Source organism: Microcaecilia unicolor, chromosome 14 (assembly GCF_901765095.1).
Source record: "Microcaecilia unicolor chromosome 14, aMicUni1.1, whole genome shotgun sequence".
Classification (NCBI taxonomy): domain Eukaryota; kingdom Metazoa; phylum Chordata; class Amphibia; order Gymnophiona; family Siphonopidae; genus Microcaecilia; species Microcaecilia unicolor.
In genome coordinates this window covers 27,679,922-27,700,297 of record NC_044044.1, presented here as the reverse complement: position 1 = coordinate 27,700,297, position 20,376 = coordinate 27,679,922, and the positions used below count along the sequence as shown (strand labels likewise).

Sequence of the window (20,376 nt, the reverse complement as noted above, 5' to 3'; positions counted from 1 at the left end):
ATGACAACTGGTAAAGACCATATGGCCTATCTGATCTGCCTGTTCACACAAATTAATCAGGTCTACAACCTACTCTTCTGCTCCTGAAAGTGAACGTGCTCAGCATTGATTGGCCGAGACCAGTTCATATTATATTTAGGTGGGGCTGTTGTGTCGGAGAAAGGAGTGTTCTGATTGAGATTGATGGGGTTGGTTGATGGTTTGTAGCTTGCCCTTCTGTGTTATTTACAGCCCATATCTTTTTTTTTTTTTTCTGTTTTGAGCAGATTCAGCCGTTCACAAAGAAGGAGATCGAGGACCTGCTCCGAAAGGGAGCATATGCTGCCATCATGGATGAGGATGATGAGGGCTCCAAGTTCTGCGAAGAGGACATTGACCAGATCCTACAGAGACGCACCACCACCATCACCATAGAGTCTGAGGGCAAGGGTTCCACCTTCGCCAAGGTCAGGCCCTAGACCTCCTAACAGAGACGTTTGATAGGAAACAACGGTATTTCATTCTGTGACCACTTATTTCAAATTTTTTTTTTCCCCCTTACCCCAGGCAAGCTTTGTGGCCTCTGAAAACCGGACAGATATCTCTTTAGATGACCCAAACTTTTGGCAGAAATGGGCTAAAAAGGCTGACATAGATGTGGACTCCATTAACAGCAAGGTACAAGGGGGAGGTGGGGTGGGCAAAATATAGGAAGATTCATTATCAGAGCGTGTTACGGTTAAGACCACATTTCTAATACAGTACAGACATGCCCCATTCAGGTGTTACACTGAGGCATGTAAAAACTTGATGTTTGGATGGGGATCAATTTTCAAAAAGCCTCTGAGCAGCCAGTAGAACAGATAACCAGATTAATTTTAGGCATGTTAATCTTGGTGAACTTCAGTTGAACAAAGCCAGCTAGGTGTTCAGCTGAAAATTCAGTTGCACTGGTTGAATAGATTTAGCACAGCTCTGTGTAGCTGGCTTGCACTGTCAAAATAAGCTGATTAGTGCAAGTTGGTTTTTTTTTTTTTTATTTAATTTAAATTTTCTTAATTTAATATAGACTTGTCCCACTTATTTGTCTTGGAATTATCGTTGTTTACAGTAAAACTATAGATTTTCTCAATTATTACCAGTGATTCTACCCAATAGGGCTAATCTTCACTATTACACCACAACCCCCCCCCCCCCCCCCCCCCAAAAAAAAAAAAAAAATCTTTTCATTGTAGCAATGCTGGACTGAGCTAGTAAGAGGTAACAGTGAGTCTTAAGTGTGGGTTATGAGAAACTCATGGAGGTTGATCAACCCTCACTTTGTAATCTTGGGAGGGGTTGGGAGAGGATTGGGGTTCAGCACTGGGATATTTTTTTGCTTTTTGAGCATCAGATGAGAGCGAAAGAGACAATAATCATGACGTGAGGCAGGGTAGCTGATCAGCGACTTTAGAACAGCTATTGTATGGCCTAGAAGTTTCTGGCTAAATTTTAACTAACATAGTAGATGACGGCAGGAAAGGACCTGCACGGTCCATCCAGTCTGCCCAAGAAGATAAATTCATATGTGCTACTTTTTTTATTTGTACTGTCCTCTTCAGTGCACAGACCGTATAAGTCTGCCCAGCACTATCCCCGCCTCCCAACCACCAGTCCCGCCTCCCACCACCAGCTCTGGCTCAGACCGTATAAGTCTGCCCAGCACTATCCCCGCCTCCCAACCACCAGTCCCGCCACCCACCACCGGCTCTGGCACAGACCGTATAAGTCTGCCCAGCACTATCCCCGCTGCCCAACCACCAGCCCCAGCACAGACCGTATATGTCTGCCCACACTAGCCCCGCCTCCCAACCACCAGCTCTGCCACCCATTCTAGGCTAAGCTAGATAGGGCTTGATGTTGTGACAACTGTCTGAAACCCCTGCCCCTCCCCCAGAATACTTACAAATGGTCCCTTTTTGGTGAATAGATCTGTTTAGTCTGTGAATTTGACTATTGATTAGGGGGGGGGGGGGGGGGGCAAACATTTTTTTAATGGAAACCTTAGCTACGTAATTACCTGGTGAAAATTTCCAGTCAGAAAAGCAGAGATACATTCTGGTGAACATCATGTGTTATTAATTCAGCTGATTAACTGTATTCTCTGCTTCTGGCATAGGTATATTTTCTGTTTTTTTTTTTTTTTTTCTTTATTTGGGTTTTTTAAATAATTTTTGCAAATGATGTTGCATTGTTTCTGTTTTGCTTCGGTCAGAACACCCTGGTGATAGACACTCCCCGTGTGCGTAAGCAGACAAGACACTTCAGCACATTGCGGGACGACGACATGGTGGAGTTCTCTGATCTGGATAGCGAGGATGAAGAACGGCCACGGCACCGACGCCACGAGCGGCATCACGGATATGGCCGCACAGACTGCTTTCGGGTGGAGAAACACCTACTGGTGTACGGGTAAAGAAGCATGCATCATCCTGTAGTTTGCTCTTGGTGAGGGGGTCTCGCATCAGCAAGTGTGAGTCCTGCTGGAGTTCCCACACTTCTCTTGGGGCCAAAGGGCAGGCTCGAGCTTATTAAGCAGGTGTTCATTTTTGCTTTCTGCATACGTATGTGTTTTTGGCCTGTGTAGGTGGGGCCGTTGGAAAGACATCCTATCCCACGGACGCTTCAAACGCCGGATGTCGGAGCGAGACGTGGAGACGATATGCAGGGCCATCTTGGTGTACTGTCTTCTCCATTACCGTGGGGATGACAAAATCAAGAGCTTTATCTGGGACCTGATCACCCCTGCTGAGAATGGCAAAACCAAGCAGCTCCAGAATCACACAGGTAATGCATTAGCCTAAGGGTACTTTTTCTCTCACTTCCTTTGAAGGGGGATTCCACAGCACCAGAGCTATGTGGGTAATAGACTAAGCCATGGTACTCCTGCTCCTAATATCACAGGAGACAAAGCCAATACAGAGGCACATGGGTAGAACATAAAACAACTACCCCTCACATCCACTCCACAGGAGATCAAGCTGATTTAGAATCCTACAGGTACATAAGTACATAAGTATTGTCATACTGGGAAAGACCAAAGGTCCATCAAGCCCAACATCCTGTTTCCAACAATGGCCAATCCACAAGTCCATTTAATAACGGTCTATGGACTTTTTCTTTAGGAAGCTGTCCAAGCCTTTTTACTCTGCTAAGCTAACCGCCTTTACCACATTCTCTGGCAACGAATTCCAGAGTTTAATTACACGTTGAGTGAAGAAAAATTTTCTCCGATTCGTTTTAAATTTACTACATTGTAGCTTCATCGCATGTCCCCTAGTCCTAGTATTTTTGGAAAGCGTGAACAGACGCTTCACATCTACCCGTTCCACTCCACTCATTATTTTATAGACCTCTATCATATCTCCCCTCAGCCGCCTTTTCTCCAAGCTGAAGAGCCCTAGTCGCTTTAGCCTTTCCTCATAGGGAAGTCGTCCCCTCTTCTCACCCCGCACTCTCACCTTTTATATCGCAGGAGACCACACAGGTAATACTCTATCTTCATGCTACATCTTGGTACACGAAGAATAAATGAACTCCAAAATCGTATAAGTAACATACTAACCCCGGAATGCTTCTTGCTCTCCCTTCGTTACAATTAGAGCTGTATTGAATAGCATATTTTACTATTCTGCCGAATACGAATAATGAAAAATAACATTCGGCTGAATACGAATACCAAATACAAATAATGGACATTGAGCTTTAAGATAACAAGTAATAAAAAGAGCAACGTGAAATCAGAGATCAAGTATTTTTCAGTAGGATTTAGCAAAGTAGAACCCTGTATTATTTGTATTCGAATTTAAATCGCTATTAGGCCAAATACAAATAATTTGGGACCGAATTGAATAGGAATATTTGGTATAGCCCTAGTTACAATGCTTTTTTTGTTTCTGCTTCCTTTGTGCCCCGTCAGGTCTGTCTATTCCAGTGCCCAGGGGCCGGAAGGGCAAGAAAGTAAAATCTCAGAGCAGCTTTGACATGCATAAAGCCGACTGGATCCGAAAATACAACCCAGACACGCTCTTCCAGGATGAAAGCTACAAGAAGCACCTCAAACACCAGTGTAACAAGTAAGACGCTTGGCCGTAACCTCTGTCCTTTCTCTTGTCCACGTGATAAATGTCAGCCCAGATAGCAAAAGGGCCTCTCCTTAACATCACACGTGATTCTGTCCTCTGACTCTGCCCCAACACCATTTCTCTTCCCATATCAAAGAATGATTCATAACGTGAGGGCTGGGGCAGGTAACGGCATAAGGAGATCCCTTTCTGCATTTACAGCACAACCGCAGAGGGAAATATTACCCTAGTGCTTCTTTTTTGTTTTGCTGCCCCAGCAATGATGAGATTTGGAGGAAAAAGTAGGAGCACAGGTTTCTAGAAGGCAGCTCCCTGGTCTGTTGTTTCTGTGTTCTGATCGGTTCATCATTGTACCCCTTCTCCTCCACTGCCAACAACAGACTCCGTTCCTTTTATCTCACTGCACCTTGTACCTGGAATAGACTTCCTGAACCAGTACGTCAAGCTCCATCTCTGTCCGTCTTCAAACCTAGGCTAAAAGCCCACCTTTTTGAGGCTGCTTTTAGCTCCTAACCCCTATTCACTTGTTCAGTGCCCATGTCTGTTTTATCATTCCCACCTTAAGTAATTCCCTTGTCCCTTATTTGTCCTGTTAGTCTGTCCTGATTAGATTGTAAGCTCTGTCGAGCAGGGACTGTCTTTTCATGTTCAAGTGTACAGCACTGCGTATGTCTAATAGCGCTATAGAAATAAGTACTAGTAGTACCTCGCTTTTCGTCGATAATCCATCCGAAAACAATCGGTGAAATCCAAAACCAACGAAAACCAAGGCAATTATTTCCATATGCATCAACACTGGAAAGCAATGGAATTGTTTGGCTAGACGCGCGGGATGATGCTCACACAACGAGAAACAACGCCACACAGCAGGAGAACGCGTGGGTTGCCCTTTGTTTCGCAAAATTAGCAGCGAGGTCACGTGGGCACGCCGACGAAATCCAAGACAAATTTTTCGCAGAAAAACTCGACGAAACCCGAGGTACTACTGTAGTAGGTTTCTGAGCAGGTGAACTGACACACGTGGTGTGTTCAGAACAGTGACTGAGCAGAAATATGCTTGTGTCCCTGCTGAGAACATCCCAAAGAGAGTAAGATTCTGCTTGCCGCCTTCTAATCCACCAATCTGTATTTAACTTCCTATCCTATGTGTTTCTGCCTTACAGAGTCCTGTTACGTGTGAGAATGCTATACTACCTGCGCCAGGAAGTGATCGGTGACCAGGCTGCCCGTGTGCTGAGCGGAGCCGATGCCAGGTGCATAAACCCCTCTTGCAAATTACACCTGAATTATTTGCCAGGAACTGTTGCCCTATTTTAGTTTTATTTTCATATTTTATGTTTTATATTTTGTGGTTTATTTTTACTGTATGTATTTAACGCTGTGGGTTTTTTGTTGTTGAAGTTGTTTTAATGTATTCAATCCTGGACATTGTTTTTATTGTATGCATTGGTGGGTTACCTGCCTCGAATTTTGGAGAAAAGGTGGGTACTCCACCTTTGAAATAAAACAAAGTATCTGCAGGTATAGCTGTCAATCACAAAAAAAAGTGTTTCTCAAGTCGGTCCTGGAGTACCTCCTTGCCAGTCAGATTTTCAGGATATCACCAATGAATTTGCACAAAAGAAATTTGCATATAATGGAGGCAATGTATGCAAATCAAGTTCATGCATATTCACTGTGAGCATCCTAAAATCTTGACTGGGTAAGGAGGTATTCTAGGACCAACTTGAAAAACAATGAGAGAGAAAACCCTTCAGGCCATTCACTCTTAGGAGTTGTACAAGGAAAACATAACCTATTGTCCCTCGGCAGTCTCCTCTCATTTTATTATCACGATTGAACACAGAGGTTTACAAGATTTATACTGAATGTCTACCTGCGTTGCAGTTTGTGGTTTGTTTTGTTTTTTTAATGTTTTTTTTTTTTTTTTTGGTTGGGTTGTTTTTTTGTTTTTTTTAATGTTTTATTTTTTTTGGTTGGGTTGTTTTTTTATGTTTTGGTGTTTTTTGTTTGTTTTTTTTACTGTTTGTATCCCCCTTATAATTTAATGTGCCTCGTTGTTCCAGACTGTGTGGAGGTAAGCCTTTGAGAGGACATCAGATTTTTCCGCTTTTTCAAAGTCAGTGAGGATCAAGGGGGCACTGTGAAAGAGGGAACTCTTTGAAAAGATGGGCAGAGGGTTTGCGGTGAGGCTGTCCAGACCTTGCAAGTCCTACTCTTGTTATTACTTTTTTTTGTTCTCCCTCACAGAGACATAGACATCTGGTTTCCAGAGGTAGATCAGCTGGAAGTGCCGACAGACTGGTGGGACAGCGAGGCAGACAAGTCTCTTCTCTTCGGGGTATTCAAACACGGTGAGTGTCCACTGGGGATAGAGCAAAACGTCTGGCTTCACTTCCCCTTGGCATCACTTAAGGTTTGTAGAGTGTTTGTACTGGTGTTCATAAAGGGGTTTGTGTTTTTTGTTTTTTAATTTTATTTGTAAGAATTTAATTTTACAAGCACTAAAATAACTTACCAGAAATACAGACAAAATAGTAGAAGAATTATTTCAATCAGGTAATTATAAACTCTTCCTTAGACCACAAAATAGTGAGAGTGAAACAAGACAAGGAGATCAATTAAACAAAGAAAACGTGGTATTAACCTGATTATCCCCAGTTATTTATTATCTGAATCATTATTCCACATTGATCGTCTGGTTGGCTTCTTCAAACCCAAAACGGTGTATAGTCAATTTATTTCGTTGGGAACATACTTATTGTCCAATATTAGTGGAAATAATACAACTGATTTCATTTTTTCTCTTTTAAAACCAGAAATTATTTAACAATAGAAACACTTGAGTCTCTAATCCAATTCCCACTGATTAAGGTAATCCCCATTTCACAGGCTTCACTCCTTTTGAATAAATATACTAAGAGGAATCATTTCAGAGGGAAAAACTTTAGGAGTCATACCCGGAACTCTGGGAAAACAACAATCTCGATATTAATCATCTGTAATAATATTCAAGGGGTTTGTGTTTTAACGTCCTGCTCGGTTATTCTGCTCTTGTGAACCAAAGTAAATTGTAGTGCTTGTGGAAGAGCTACAGTATTAATGGTCATTCCAGATTCATGCATTCGTCGTCGTCGTATTTGTAGCTCTTACCGTCTCCCCTTTGCAAATCGAAATGACAAGGACAGACATCCCAATCATTGGAATAACCAAGGGTCACAAGGTGGCAGCATTATTGCACGTTGGGGTTTGTTCCACTTGGGACGGCTTCTTCACTCTTTCCCCTTGGTCTGACATGTTTTCCTGCCTTTTGCAGGCTATGAGAAATACAACACTATGAGAGCTGATGCCGCGCTTTGCTTCCTGGAGAAGGTGGGGCGGCCAGATGAGAAGGCCATTGCTGCTGAGCACCGGGTACTGGACAACTTCCCCGAGTTGGGAGAAGGGTAAGCAGGGCATTAACAGCTGAGGAGAACTAGCTTTCCTGAGCTGGAAGAGGCATGAAAAGTGATATCAAAGTGTTATTGAGAGGAGGAAGGAATTGGTAAGTGCGTTTAGCACTGAGGAGTGGATCTCGAATAGATTTTTTTTGAAGGATGAAAAGTGAGGAACGTAAGCTTTGTGGAAAGGAAGAGGTGGTCTGCTGTCGTTTCAGGTAGCTGATTCTAAAGGCTGTATTGGCACAGTAATCTTGATGGAAGCCATTTTGCAACTGATGTAGAAACCCAGAAGACAAAGAGGAGGAAACCGCAAGGTCAAACACAATGTTTCCTCTTTTCTTTTTAGGGTGGACTTTGATAAGGACTGTGAAGACCCAGAGTATAAACCACTACAGGGAATGCCAAAGTACCCAGAGGATGAGGTGAGAGCAGCAGGGTAAAGTGTCCCATCCTTCGTGGAAAGGAGCCTCTGCTATCTTCCCTGTCTTCCATAATCTTTGGTACTTAACACACGTGCTATTCAAGGCCTGCATAGCAGTAATATTATTCCCTGCACCTTGGGATTTTTGCAAGCAGGAACCGGTATGGCCCCAGTGATGTTGGTCTATCCGTTAAGCTGTAACAACGGGCTAGTTTTTTGTTTTCCTATGCCCCCCCCCCCCCCCCCCACCAACCCTGCTCTCTCCCCTGCCCTCCCCCCCAGCGTCTGTTTCCCTCAGTTCCGCCCCCGCATTCCCTCCCTGCTCCCTCCTCCTCCGATTTCCACGCCCATGTCCAAGCCCTCCTCCCTATTGGGCTGTACTGCTGGTGGAGGCGGGGCTTGGACTTCTACACTCTCAGCGTTCCGACTCCGCACTTGCAGGTGAGTCGGTCACTTGCCGTTTATATGTTTGATGATCGCTCCCCCCATTCCCTTATGAATTCATTATGAAATAAATTGGGAGTTGCAACAATATTTGGGGGCTGTCATTCAGTTTATACTGTTTTTAGCAACACAATAAACTTTATGAGGTGATTGGATCTAGAAAAATCACTTTCTTTTGGTCATGCTCCTCAACTGACTTCCTTTTTTCTAGGGTGATTCCCTCATGATGGATGAAGAGATCTCTGTGGTGGACAGTGAAGAAGGTAAGAGCATCCATAGTAATAAACTCAGATTATACCGCCAGTAAGTGATTAAAACACAAAACTGGAATATGTTAGTTTAGAATCTCTTGGTTATGCCACCAATTTACGAGTCCTAGAGGAGTCCCTTTCTTATTGAAGAATATTTGCTGCCAAACAAGTGGTGACCTTCTCGGAACCTTGGTTCTAATTCCTTGCTTTGTAGCGTTCATTTCCCTAAGCGGTTTACATTTTCATTTTGCAGGTACTGGAGCTGTCCCTAGTGAGCTCCCCAACCTAGGTAGTACATTGTACTACTGTTGTACCTGGGACAGTGTAACATAGTAACATAGTAGATGACGGCAGAAAAAGACCTGCATGGTCCATCCAGTCTGCCCAAGAAGATAAATTCATATGTGCTACTTTTTTATTTGTACTGTCCTCTTCAGGGCACAGACCGTATAAGTCTGGCCAGCCCTATCCCCGCCTCCCAACTACCAACCCCGCCTCCCAACCACCAGCTCTGGCACAGACCCTATAAGTCTGCCCAGCACTATCCCTGCCTCCCACCACCGGCTCTGGCACAGACCGTATAAGTCTGTCCAGCACTATCCCCGCCTCCCAACCACCAGCTCTGGCACAGACCCTATAAGTCTGCCCAGCACTAGTCCCGCCTCCCACCACCAGCTCTGGCACAGACCATATAAGTCTGCCCAGCACTATCCCTGCCTCCCGCCACCGGCTCTGGTGGAGGGTTAAGTGACTTGCTCAGGGTCACACGGAGCTGCAGAGGGAATTGAACCCAGTTCCCCAGGATCTCAACCCGCTACTGACCATCAGGCAGTAGCAGGAATTAAACCCAGTTCCCCAGGTCCACAACGTGCTACACTGACCATTAGGCCAGTCCTCCCAGTGATGGCTGTATGTCTTTCTAGAACCTGACAATAGTCGTCATTTTCCACTGTATAAATAGACATTGTGTTTTGGCATGTTGCTGTTGACGTTCTCACTAGCCTTGAACTATCCAGCGTGTGATTTCTTTTTTTTCACCTTTTTTTTTAAATCCTTCACAGTCCAGACTCCGCTGCCTGGCCGTCTTCTCTGGCCCCCAGGATCAGCACTCACTGCCCGCCTCCGCCGACTTATCACAGCCTACCAGCGTACCTACAAGCGGGAGCTGATGAAGATCGAGGCTGCGGAGCGTGGGGATCGAAGGCGGCGGCGCTGCGAGGCGGCATTCAAGTTAAAGGAGATGGCACGACAGGAGAAACAGCAGAGGTAACACAGTGGCATGGGAGGAAGAGGAGGGGGGAGTAAAGAGAAGAAATAATTTCCAGGTGGCTTGACAGCCAACTTTACATTTTGGGATGTCATTTTTATTTTTTATTTTTGTTACATTTGTACCCCGCGCTTTTTCCCACTCATGGCAGGCTCAATGCGGCTTACGTGGAGCAATGGAGGGTTAAGTGACTTGCCCAGAGTCACAAGGAGCTGCCTGTGCCTGAAGTGGGAATCCAACTCAGTTCCCCAGGACCAAAGTCCACCACCCTAACCACTAGGCCACTCTTCCACTGTTGCTACTATTTGAGATTCTACATGGAATGTTGCTATTCCACTAGCAACATTCCATGTAGAAGTCGGCCCTTGCAGATCACCAATGTGTCCACGCAGGCTTCTGCTTCTGTGAGTCTGACGTCCTGCACGTACGTGCAGGACGTCAGACTCACAGAAACAGAAGCCTGCGCAGCCTTCTACATGGAATGTTGCTAGTGGAATAGCAACATTCCATGTAGAATCTCCAATAGTAGCAACATTCCATGTAGAATCTCCAATAGTATCTATTTTATTTTTCTTACATTTGTACCCTGCGCTTTCCCACTCATGGCAGGCTCAATGCGGCTTACATGGGGCAATGGAGGGTTAAGTGACTGGCCCAGAGTCACAAGGAGCTGCCTGTGCCTGAAGTGGGAATCCAACTCAGTTCCCCAGGACCAAAGTCCACCACCCTAACCACTAGGCCACTCCTCCACTGTTGCTACTATTTGAGATTCTACATGGAATGTTGCTATTCCACTAGCAACATTCCATGTAGAAGTCGGCCCTTGCAGATCGCCAATGTGTCCACACAGGCTTCTGCTTCTGTGAGTCTGACGTCCTGCACGTACGTGCAGGACGTCAGACTCACAGAAACAGAAGCCTGCGCAGCCTTCTACATGGAATGTTGCTAGTGGAATAGCAACATTCCATGTAGAATCTCCAATAGTAGCAACATTCCATGTAGAATCTCCAATAGTATCTATTTTATTTTTCTTACATTTGTACCCTGCGCTTTCCCACTCATGGCAGGCTCAATGCGGCTTACGTGGGGCAATGGAGGGTTAAGTGACTTGCCCAGAGTCACAAGGAGCTGCCTGTGCCGGGAATCGAACTCAGTTCCTCAGTTCCCCAGGACCAAAGTCCACCACCCTAACCACTAGGCCACTCCTCACCCTTGAATGCATCGCTAGTGTGCCTTTTTAGAAGTATGTGTTCAAACCCATGTACATTTAACACTTACTGCTATGCGATTCACTCTGGAACATGCAACAATGTTGGCGTGATGTTACTTTTGGTGGTCTGTATTTTCAGCGTTCTAGATATGAGTGTGTCCCCTTTGTTGAAATCTTGTCATCGGTTTCCTTTACATGCCGGAGTATTGTAATGTGTTTTTGTTCATAAGGTGATCTATGGTCTTGCTCCTCTTCCTTTATCTTTACAATTGAATCATTCATCGTCTTTTATAGAAAACGTCAGTCTAGAGACTGGTGCGTATTGTTTTTTCCTTCTCCTAGTGGGTTGAAGTACAGCAGGCATTGGAAGTTCTCTATTGGTTCTGTTTCCGCATGGAACGCTTTGCCTTTAGAACTTAGTTTCAAAAGTTTCTATTATTCCTTAAAGAAAAACAGTGTGTTGATTTTTATGATTTATAGTTTTCCGTGTATTATTAGAAGGTTTTAACTTGCCTAGTTTTTTTTTTTTTTTTTTTTAATATTATGTTTTGTGATGTATTTTATGCAACGATGTAGCATTGTATTTTTTTTCTTTGTTTTCTACATTGTAAACTGCCTAGGACTGTTTGTTGGACTAAGCGGTATATAAACTTTAAGATAAGACTAGAACTTGATTTCAGATAGTAGCACAATGTAGAAAAAAGACTTGAGAGGAAGAGGCTAAGATGCAACATGGGAACTTGTATATGCTTAGAAAACCTGCTAATTAAACTCTGGAATTTGTTGCCAGAGAATGTGGTAAAGGCGGATAGATTAGCTGAGTTTAAAAAAGGTTTGGACGGCTTCCTAAAGGAAAAGTCCATAGACTGTTATTAAATGGACTTGGGGGAAATCCACTATTTCTGGGATAAGCAGTATAAAATATTTTGTACATTTTTGGGATCTTGCCAGGTATTTGTGACCTGGATTGGCCACTGTTGGAAACGGGTTTCTGGGTTTGATGGACCTTTGGTCTGTCCCAGTGTTGCAATACTTAAGTACTTATGTTTCTGAGCTCTGGGAAAGCAGACCTCAGTTAGCACTGTCTTGTATCACCACTTGCGAGGCTGCAATAATCCTTGTCTGCGGAGACTGTCAGTATCCAGAAGTCTTTCTTTCACCCTAAATTCTCAGGACCGGATTTAAGCTTTTAGAGCAAAGAACCATTGTAACTTTTGTTGCCAGTAATATTCTGATTTGGTCAGTTTAGTTTTGGATTGTGAATTCAGACCTTGATTCAGTGCTGTATATTTATTCCATAGATAACTTGAATTGGTCCCTTTGTCCATTTCAGGTTGAAAAGTGCAGGCTCACCCTAGCATCCCAAATGGTGTGTTTTATTTTTTTTGTTTGTTTGTTTTCTTTCCAATCTATGCAGTTTTGCAAGTGTTCCGTTTGCTGTAACCCAAGATTTCTTCATTTTTGCATTGACCTCAAATTGGCAGGTGGACACGGCGTGAGCAGTCAGATTTTTACCGTGTTGTCTCCACGTTTGGCATAGTCTACGATCCAGATACACATCAATACCACTGGGACCGCTTCCGCACTTTCGCACGCCTGGACAAGAAGATGGATGCAAGCCTGACCAAGTATTTCCATGGTTTTGTGGCCATGTGTCGCCAGGTGTGCCGCCTGCCACCAGCAGCTGGAGATGGTATGTCAAGCCCTGTTAGCCAGTGATGCAAATATTGCTGTGTCCTGATTGTTTTGATAGGTGTAAAAGTTAGGGGCTTTGTTGCTAGCAGTGGGTACAGTCTCTCATAATTTCATGCGTTTGACATGTGGTTTGGAGTGTTTCATGTACAGCATGTGGTTAATCACTGCCTCCAAGCTCAAAGTCCAGGTGAAATTGCATGGTAATTTGGGCACAGCTGAGTTACTTACCTGCTTCATATTTTAAAAAACATTTTATTTGGGCCAGAAGGAGAGACCTTTCGCACCCCAACCCCATCCTGTTGTCTATATGTTACTAGAACATAAGAGTATGGGTCAGACTAATGGTCCATCTAGCCCAGTATCCTGTTTTCCAAACAGTGGCCAAGCCAGGTCACAAGTACCTGGCAGAAACCCAAATCATAGTAACATTCCATGCAGAACCCCAAAGAATAGCAAGATTCTGGAATCCTAAAAAGTGACAAGATTCCATGCAGAATCTCAAAGAGTAGCAACATTCCATGTAGAACCCCAAAGAATATCAAGATTCTGGAATCCTAAAGAGTGACAAGATTCCATGTGGAATCTCAGAGAGTAGCAACATTCCATATAGAACCCCAAAGAATAGCAAGATTCTGGAATCCTAAAGTGTAATAAGATTTCATGTAGAATCCCAAAGAGTAGAAAGATTCCTGGCACAATCTCAAAGAGTATCAACATTCCATGCTACAAATCCCAGGGCCAAGTAGTTGCTTCCCCATGTCTATCTCAATAACAGACTATGGACTTTTTCCTCTAGGAACTTCTCCAAACCTTTTTTTTTTTAACCCAAATACGCTAATCACTGTTAACCACACGTCCTCCAGTAATGAGTTTCAGAGATTAACTATTCTTAGAGTGAAAAAATATTCCCTCCTATTTGTTTTAAAAGTATTTTTCATGTAAATTCCTTGAGTGTTCCCTAGTCTTTGTACTTTGAGTAAAAAATTGATTTACTTCTACTCATTCTACACCACTCAGGATCCTGCAGACCTCAGTTACTACCTAGGATCCTTAAACAGTACCCTTAACCTTCTTGTATATTTTCCAGAGCTTCCAGACCATACGCTGTTTATTGAGCCAATCTCAGAGGAGCGGGCCTCCCGAGCACTGTATCGCATCGATCTGTTGCGTCGCCTGCGAGAGCAGGTCTTGCGCCACCCACTGCTGCTGGAGCGACTAAACATCTGCCCGCCAACACCCGACTTACCAGAGTGGTGGGAGTGCCCACGGCATGACGAAGAGCTGCTGAGGGGTGCAGCCAAGCATGGCTTAAGCCGCCTAGACTGTAATGTCATGCAGGACCCAACGCTGTCATTCACGGGTGCTCGGGCAGCGTATGAACTTTCCCGTGGACCTACACTACCATTGCCTCACCAGTATACTGCACTGCAGACTGCACCAAATGAGATCCTCGGTCAGAACTGGGGCCCACAGGTCAATCCCATCACCGCTGCCAGGAAGGCACCCACTCCGGGCTGTGGAGAGGAATCCGACTCCGAGCTAGATCTGGGGAAGCTATCTCCTTCATCCTCATCATCCTCGTCCTCGTCGGCTGGCTCCTCAGATGAGAGTGAAGATGAGAAGACGCAAGGTGAATCTGGAAGAAGGCCCCCAAAAAAACAAACAAACCCAAGACCCTTACAGGGGTGTTTGCTATCCCAGGTCCCCCTTTCCCTTCTTCCCTATGCTTGTATTAGTCACATGTGCTTGTATCTTCTTGGTTCTGTCTCTTTGCTTACGTTTTGTGGTTTTGTGTTTCCCAGTCGATGGCTTGACACGCTCCAGTATGTTTAATGAAGAAAGTCCCCTATCCCTCAACACCTCTCAGGACGGCTTCCCCAATGAGGACAGTGAGCAGACGGCCTCGGAGCTCCAGCAGCAGCAGCAGGTGGCAGAGTGGCCCAAGGTATCTTTGGTATGGGAGAAGGTTAGAAGGGGTGGAAGTTTGGAGTAAGTTGTACAGGAGAGAAACTTACTATTGCCTGGATGGCGATTGCTATGTTTGCTTTAAAATATTGTAAATAGTTCCCTGAAAGCTGACTGTTGGGAAACCACCCTACATGGAACAGAATACAGTTGGTTTATTACGGGGGAACAGGTGGGTTTTGTTGTTGTTTTTTTTTTTAAGGTGTTTCCACTGTAAACATATTTTTATCTGTGGGGAAAATTACCTTCTTCCTTTCTATGAGGGAAAGCTGCATTCACTGCCCACAGTAGGGGGACGAAAGGACAGGGTTAGGGTAGGGCCAGCAAAGTTGAAATGCCCCCACCCCCAAAACCATCACCACCACTACCGTACCTGCTGTATTCTTTTTATGTTTCAACAAATTTTTATTGATGATCCATCAAAATAATCTCTCAACAAGTTCAATATACAAAGTGTAATAAACAAACCATCTTAGTGCGAATAAATCGCATCGCCAACATATGTAACATTTTTCACTACCCCCCCCCCCCCCATCCTAAACTCCTACTCCCAATGTCCCTACTAACCCCCTCCTACCCCTCCCTTCCTCCTATCTCCCCCCCTAACATCAGACAGTTCGCCCTGGCCAGTCCCGAAAAGGCCCCAAGGACAGATCTCCTCATAGTCCTTCTTCCCCATCCTCTCCCCCCCAGAATCCCTGGAGTTAGGTATTGCTGTATTCTTTTTACAAAACTGTACAGGATAAAGACTCCACACAGCACTGGCCACATGGATATGTAGGGGTAGATTCAGTGGCAGGGGAGAGGATGCTGTAAACCAGAGGGAATATTGATCACGGGCAGTCTGATCCAGAGTGTCCTAGTGGTTAGGGTGGTGGACTTTGGTCCTGGGGAACTGAGGAACTGAGTTCGATTCCCACTTCAGGCACAGGCAGCTCCTTGTGACTCTGGGCAAGTCACTTAACCCTCCATTGCCCCATGTAAGCCGCATTGAGCCTGCCATGAGTGGGAAAGTGCGGGGTACAAATGTAACAAAAATAAAATAGATACTATTGGAGATTCTACATGGAATGTTGCTACTATTGGAGATTGTACGTGGAATGTGCTATTATTGGAGATTCTACATGGAATGTTGCTATTCCACTAGCAACATTCCATGTAGAAGGCTGCGCAGGCTTCTGTTTCTGTGAGTCTGACGTCCTGCACGTACGTGCAGGACGTCAGACTCACAGAAGCAGAAGCCTGCGCGGCCACATTGGTGATCTGCAAGGGCCGACTTCTAGTGGAATAGCAACATTCCATGTAGAATCTCAAATAGTAGCAACAGTGGAGGAGTGGCCTAGTGGTTAGGGTGGTGGACTTTGGTCCTGGGGAACTGGGTTGGATTCCCACTTCAGGCACAGGCAGCTCCTTGACTCTGGGCAAGTCACTTAACCCTCCATTGCCCCATGTAAGCCGCATTGAGCCTGCCATGAGTGGGAAAGCGCAGGGTACAAATGTAACAAAAATAAAATAGATACTATTGGAGATTCTACATGGAATGTTGCTACTATTGGAGATTCTACATGAAATGTTGCTATTCCACTACCAACATTCCACGTAGAAGGCTGCGCAGGCTTCTGTTTCTGTGAGTCTGACGTCCTGTACGTGCAGGACGTCAGACTCACAGAAGCAGAAGCCTGCGCGGCCACATTGGTGATCTGCAAGGGCCGACTTCTAGTGGAATAGCAACATTCCATGTAGAATCTCAAATAGTAGCAACAGTGGAGGAGTGGCCTAGTGGTTAGGGTGGTGGACTTTGGTCCTGGGGAACTGGGTTGGATTCCCACTTCAGGCACAGGCAGCTCCTTGTGACTCTGGGCAAGTCACTTAACCCTCCATTGCCCCATGTAAGCCGCATTGAGCCTGCCATGAGTGGGAAAGCGCAGGGTACAAAGGTAACAAAAATAAAATAGATACTATTGGAGATTCTACATGGAATGTTGCTACTATTGGAGATTGTACGTGGAATGTGCTATTATTGGAGATTCTACATGGAATGTTGCTATTACACTAGCAACATTCCATGTAGAAGGCTGCGCAGGCTTCTGTTTCTGTGAGTCTGACGTCCTGCACGTACGTGCAGGACGTCAGACTCACAGAAGCAGAAGCCTGCGCGGCCACATTGGTGATCTGCAAGGGCCGACTTCTAGTGAAATAGCAACATTCCATGTAGAATCTCAAATAGTAGCAACAGTGGAGGAGTGGCCTAGTGGTTAGGGTGGTGGACTTTGGTCCTGGGGAACTGGGTTGGATTCCCACTTCAGGCACAGGCAGTTCCTTGTGACTCTGGGCAAGTCACTTAACCCTCCATTGCCCCATGTAAGCCGCATTGAGCCTGCCATGAGTGGGAAAGCGCAGGGTACAAATGTAACAAAAATAAAATAGATACTATTGGAGATTCTACATGGAATGTTGCTACTATTGGAGATTCTACATGGAATGTTGCTATTCCACTACCAACATTCCACGTAGAAGGCTGCGCAGGCTTCTGTTTCTGTGAGTCTGACGTCCTGTACGTGCAGGACGTCAGACTCACAGAAGCAGAAGCCTGCGCGGCCACATTGGTGATCTGCAAGGGCCGACTTCTAGTGGAATAGCAACATTCCATGTAGAATCTCAAATAGTAGCAACAGTGGAGGAGTGGCCTAGTGGTTAGGGTGGTGGACTTTGGTCCTGGGGAACTGGGTTGGATTCCCACTTCAGGCACAGGCAGCTCCTTGTGACTCTGGGCAAGTCACTTAACCCTCCATTGCCCCATGTAAGCCGCATTGAGCCTGCCATGAGTGGGAAAGCGCAGGGTACAAAGGTAACAAAAATAAAATAGATACTATTGGAGATTCTACATGGAATGTTGCTACTATTGGAGATTGTACGTGGAATGTGCTATTATTGGAGATTCTACATGGAATGTTGCTATTCCACTAGCAACATTCCATGTAGAAGGCTGCGCAGGCTTCTGTTTCTGTGAGTCTGACGTCCTGCACGTACGTGCAGGACGTCAGACTCACAGAAGCAGAAGCCTGCGCGGCCACATTGGTGATCTGCAAGGGCCGACTTCTACATGGAATGTTGCTAGTGGAATAGCAACATTCCATGTAGAATCTCAAATAGTAGCAACAGTGGAGGAGTGGCCTAGTGGTTAGGGTGGTGGACTTTGGTCCTGGGGAACTGAGGAACTGAGTTCGATTCCCACTTCAGGCACAGGCAGCTCCTTGTGACTCTGGGCAAGTCACTTAACCCTCCATTGCCCCATGTAAGCCGCATTGAGCCTGCCATGAGTGGGAAAGCGCGGGGTACAAATGTAACAAAAAAAAAAAAAAAAAAAATCTGGGTGAAAAAATGTTCACAGAATGAAGGCAGTTCTTTAATATTGTACTTATTAAAGTGTCCTGTAATTTTGATGTATTTTTGAAACACATTCATTTTTGTTTATATATTTGCATTGGGTGGCTCTCTGAACCAGAAAGGTACCCATTATTAAAAGTTCAGGATAAAGACTTTTTATTTTTTATTTTCTGACTTGATACATACCACCCATCGGGATTGATTTTTGTCAGTAGCACTGGTTAATAGACCATAGCTGCTGAATTTAATCTTACGTCTGTTTTTTTTTAGTCTTAGCTCAGCAGAACAGAGGGCTTTACCAGACCCTAAAATAAATGTCCATATGTATTGCTGTACTAAACTTTTTATATGGAGGTAGGGTCCTTCCAGAGATGCGATGTTTTCACTTTTCACAAGCTGGTAAGAGTGTAGGAGGGGAACGATGAGGATGTTGGCACTTTTCCTCATAGAAAAAGCTTGGGAATTTTGAACCAAGGCTACCTAGAATATCTTACTTTCTAATATTAAAAACCTCCTTTCCAGGATCGTGTGTTGATAAATCGCATAGACCTGGTTTCTCAAGCTGTGTTGTCAGGAAAGTGGCCTGTGCAGCGCTGGGCTTCCGAGACTGGCGCCTACGGACCCCCACCGGGAGCCCGTCCAGCTGAATTCAGCGGCTCTCCTGCTCCTGTCGCTTCTGTTCCTACTGCTGCTCATGCTCCATGGTCAACAGTAAAGGAGGAAAGCGCCAGTAACGCATTGCAGTTCACTAAGCTACGCCGGGATACAGACGAGAAGGAATTCACGGTCCAGATTAAAGACGTGAGTTATTTTTTTTTTCCACTTATTAGAAACCTAGATCGAAACAGATTTTTAACATCGTTCTTTCTTGATAAAAAACCTATAAACAGATCCTTTTGGATTTTTGCCTGTGTTTCTGCTCCATAATTTCTTATTCACATCCTTAGCGAAGTACCATTTCTTCTACATTCAGATCCTGGAGAATGAATATGCACAGGATGTGATCTCGGCACCATGCTCTCCAACAGACTGCTGGAATAGCCTTCTTAAAATCATTCACCAAACTCCCTCTTTGGCCAGATTAAAATCCACCCTTAATACTTATCTCTTCAAGCTGCTTTTACTGCTTAAACCAGTGTTCTTCAGTGCAAGGCCTGGGGGGGGGGGGGGGGCAATGGTGGCCCACCTTGTCTTCCTGGAGGGTTTTTTCCTGTTATTCTGCCTCTCTACCCAGTTTCAGGGCAGAAAGGGGATGGGAGGAAAAGCCGCATGCTTAAAGGACAAGGCATCTCTCTATTTAAAAGGCAACACCAACGTTCTATGAAGCCTCCAGCCGGAAGTGTGAAGGGGGCGAGATATCCGGTTTCCCTATGAGTGTCTGCCCCGTCCTCACTGTAACACAGTCAGTGAAGGAAAACAGCAGAGCACGAAATCAAATCACTGGCTCTGTAACAGTGAAGGACTCAGAGGGGGGAGGAGAGAGAGGCCAGAGGGCAGGGACACACACACTCCCACATGCACACAGAAGAAAACATTGCTAGCCCCCGTTTCAATTGCATCAGAAACGGGGCTTTTTTACTAGTTTGTCAATAAAAATTTCCATTACAGAGCTTCACACACTATTCCAGAACCTGTGGGGATAGCTGTGTCTTATCAACCAGCAGGTGGAGATAGTTTTCAGTTCTCGAAGCTGAGATATATCTCTCTTGGTATCCAGTCCAGCTCCTCATTATTTTCTGTCTCCCACAGGTGGATGGACACTTTTCAGCATCCTGTTTCTGAGTGCTTTGCTCCCGGTCCAGTTGGTTGACTGGTCCCCAGTTGAGCTCTGTGGGTGTCTTGTTGTATCTGGAGGAATTCAGATCCCTGTCTCTAGTGCCCTGTGAATTTACTTCTTCCCTCCCTTCACCTGTTCCTATGGAGCTCTCCTTTTCCAGCAGAACAGCGTTAAAAAAAAAAAAAAAAAGGTTTACTGGAGAGCATGGGGAAGAGTATCAGACCTGATTCTTTCTTATCTGGGGTAAGACTTGTGGAGACTGTGAGCTTCTACTACTACTACTACTACTATTTAGCATTTCTATAGCGCTACAAGGCATACGCAGCGCTGTACAAACATAGAAGAAAGACAGTCCCTGCTCAAAGAGCTTACAATCTAATAGACAAAAAATAAATAAAGTAAGCAAATCAAATCAA

General features: G+C 44.9%; 1 protein-coding gene across 2 annotated transcripts in view; it reads left to right on the top strand.

Moving 5' to 3' along the window:
- The window catches only part of CHD8 (chromodomain helicase DNA binding protein 8), a 71,639-nt gene that overhangs the window by 41,420 nt on the left and 9,843 nt on the right, over positions 1-20,376 (top strand). For both annotated transcript variants that reach the window (XM_030187019.1, XM_030187020.1), the window contains exons 19-33: positions 267-446; positions 547-657; positions 2,234-2,430; positions 2,606-2,805; positions 3,938-4,094; positions 5,267-5,356; positions 6,354-6,457; positions 7,420-7,549; positions 7,890-7,965; positions 8,620-8,671; positions 9,721-9,925; positions 12,621-12,829; positions 13,919-14,461; positions 14,634-14,776; positions 18,706-18,984. In XM_030187019.1, coding sequence (XP_030042879.1) covers positions 267-446; positions 547-657; positions 2,234-2,430; positions 2,606-2,805; positions 3,938-4,094; positions 5,267-5,356; positions 6,354-6,457; positions 7,420-7,549; positions 7,890-7,965; positions 8,620-8,671; positions 9,721-9,925; positions 12,621-12,829; positions 13,919-14,461; positions 14,634-14,776; positions 18,706-18,984 — 2,676 coding nt within the window. The remainder of the gene's footprint in view (positions 1-266; positions 447-546; positions 658-2,233; positions 2,431-2,605; positions 2,806-3,937; positions 4,095-5,266; positions 5,357-6,353; positions 6,458-7,419; positions 7,550-7,889; positions 7,966-8,619; positions 8,672-9,720; positions 9,926-12,620; positions 12,830-13,918; positions 14,462-14,633; positions 14,777-18,705; positions 18,985-20,376) is intronic.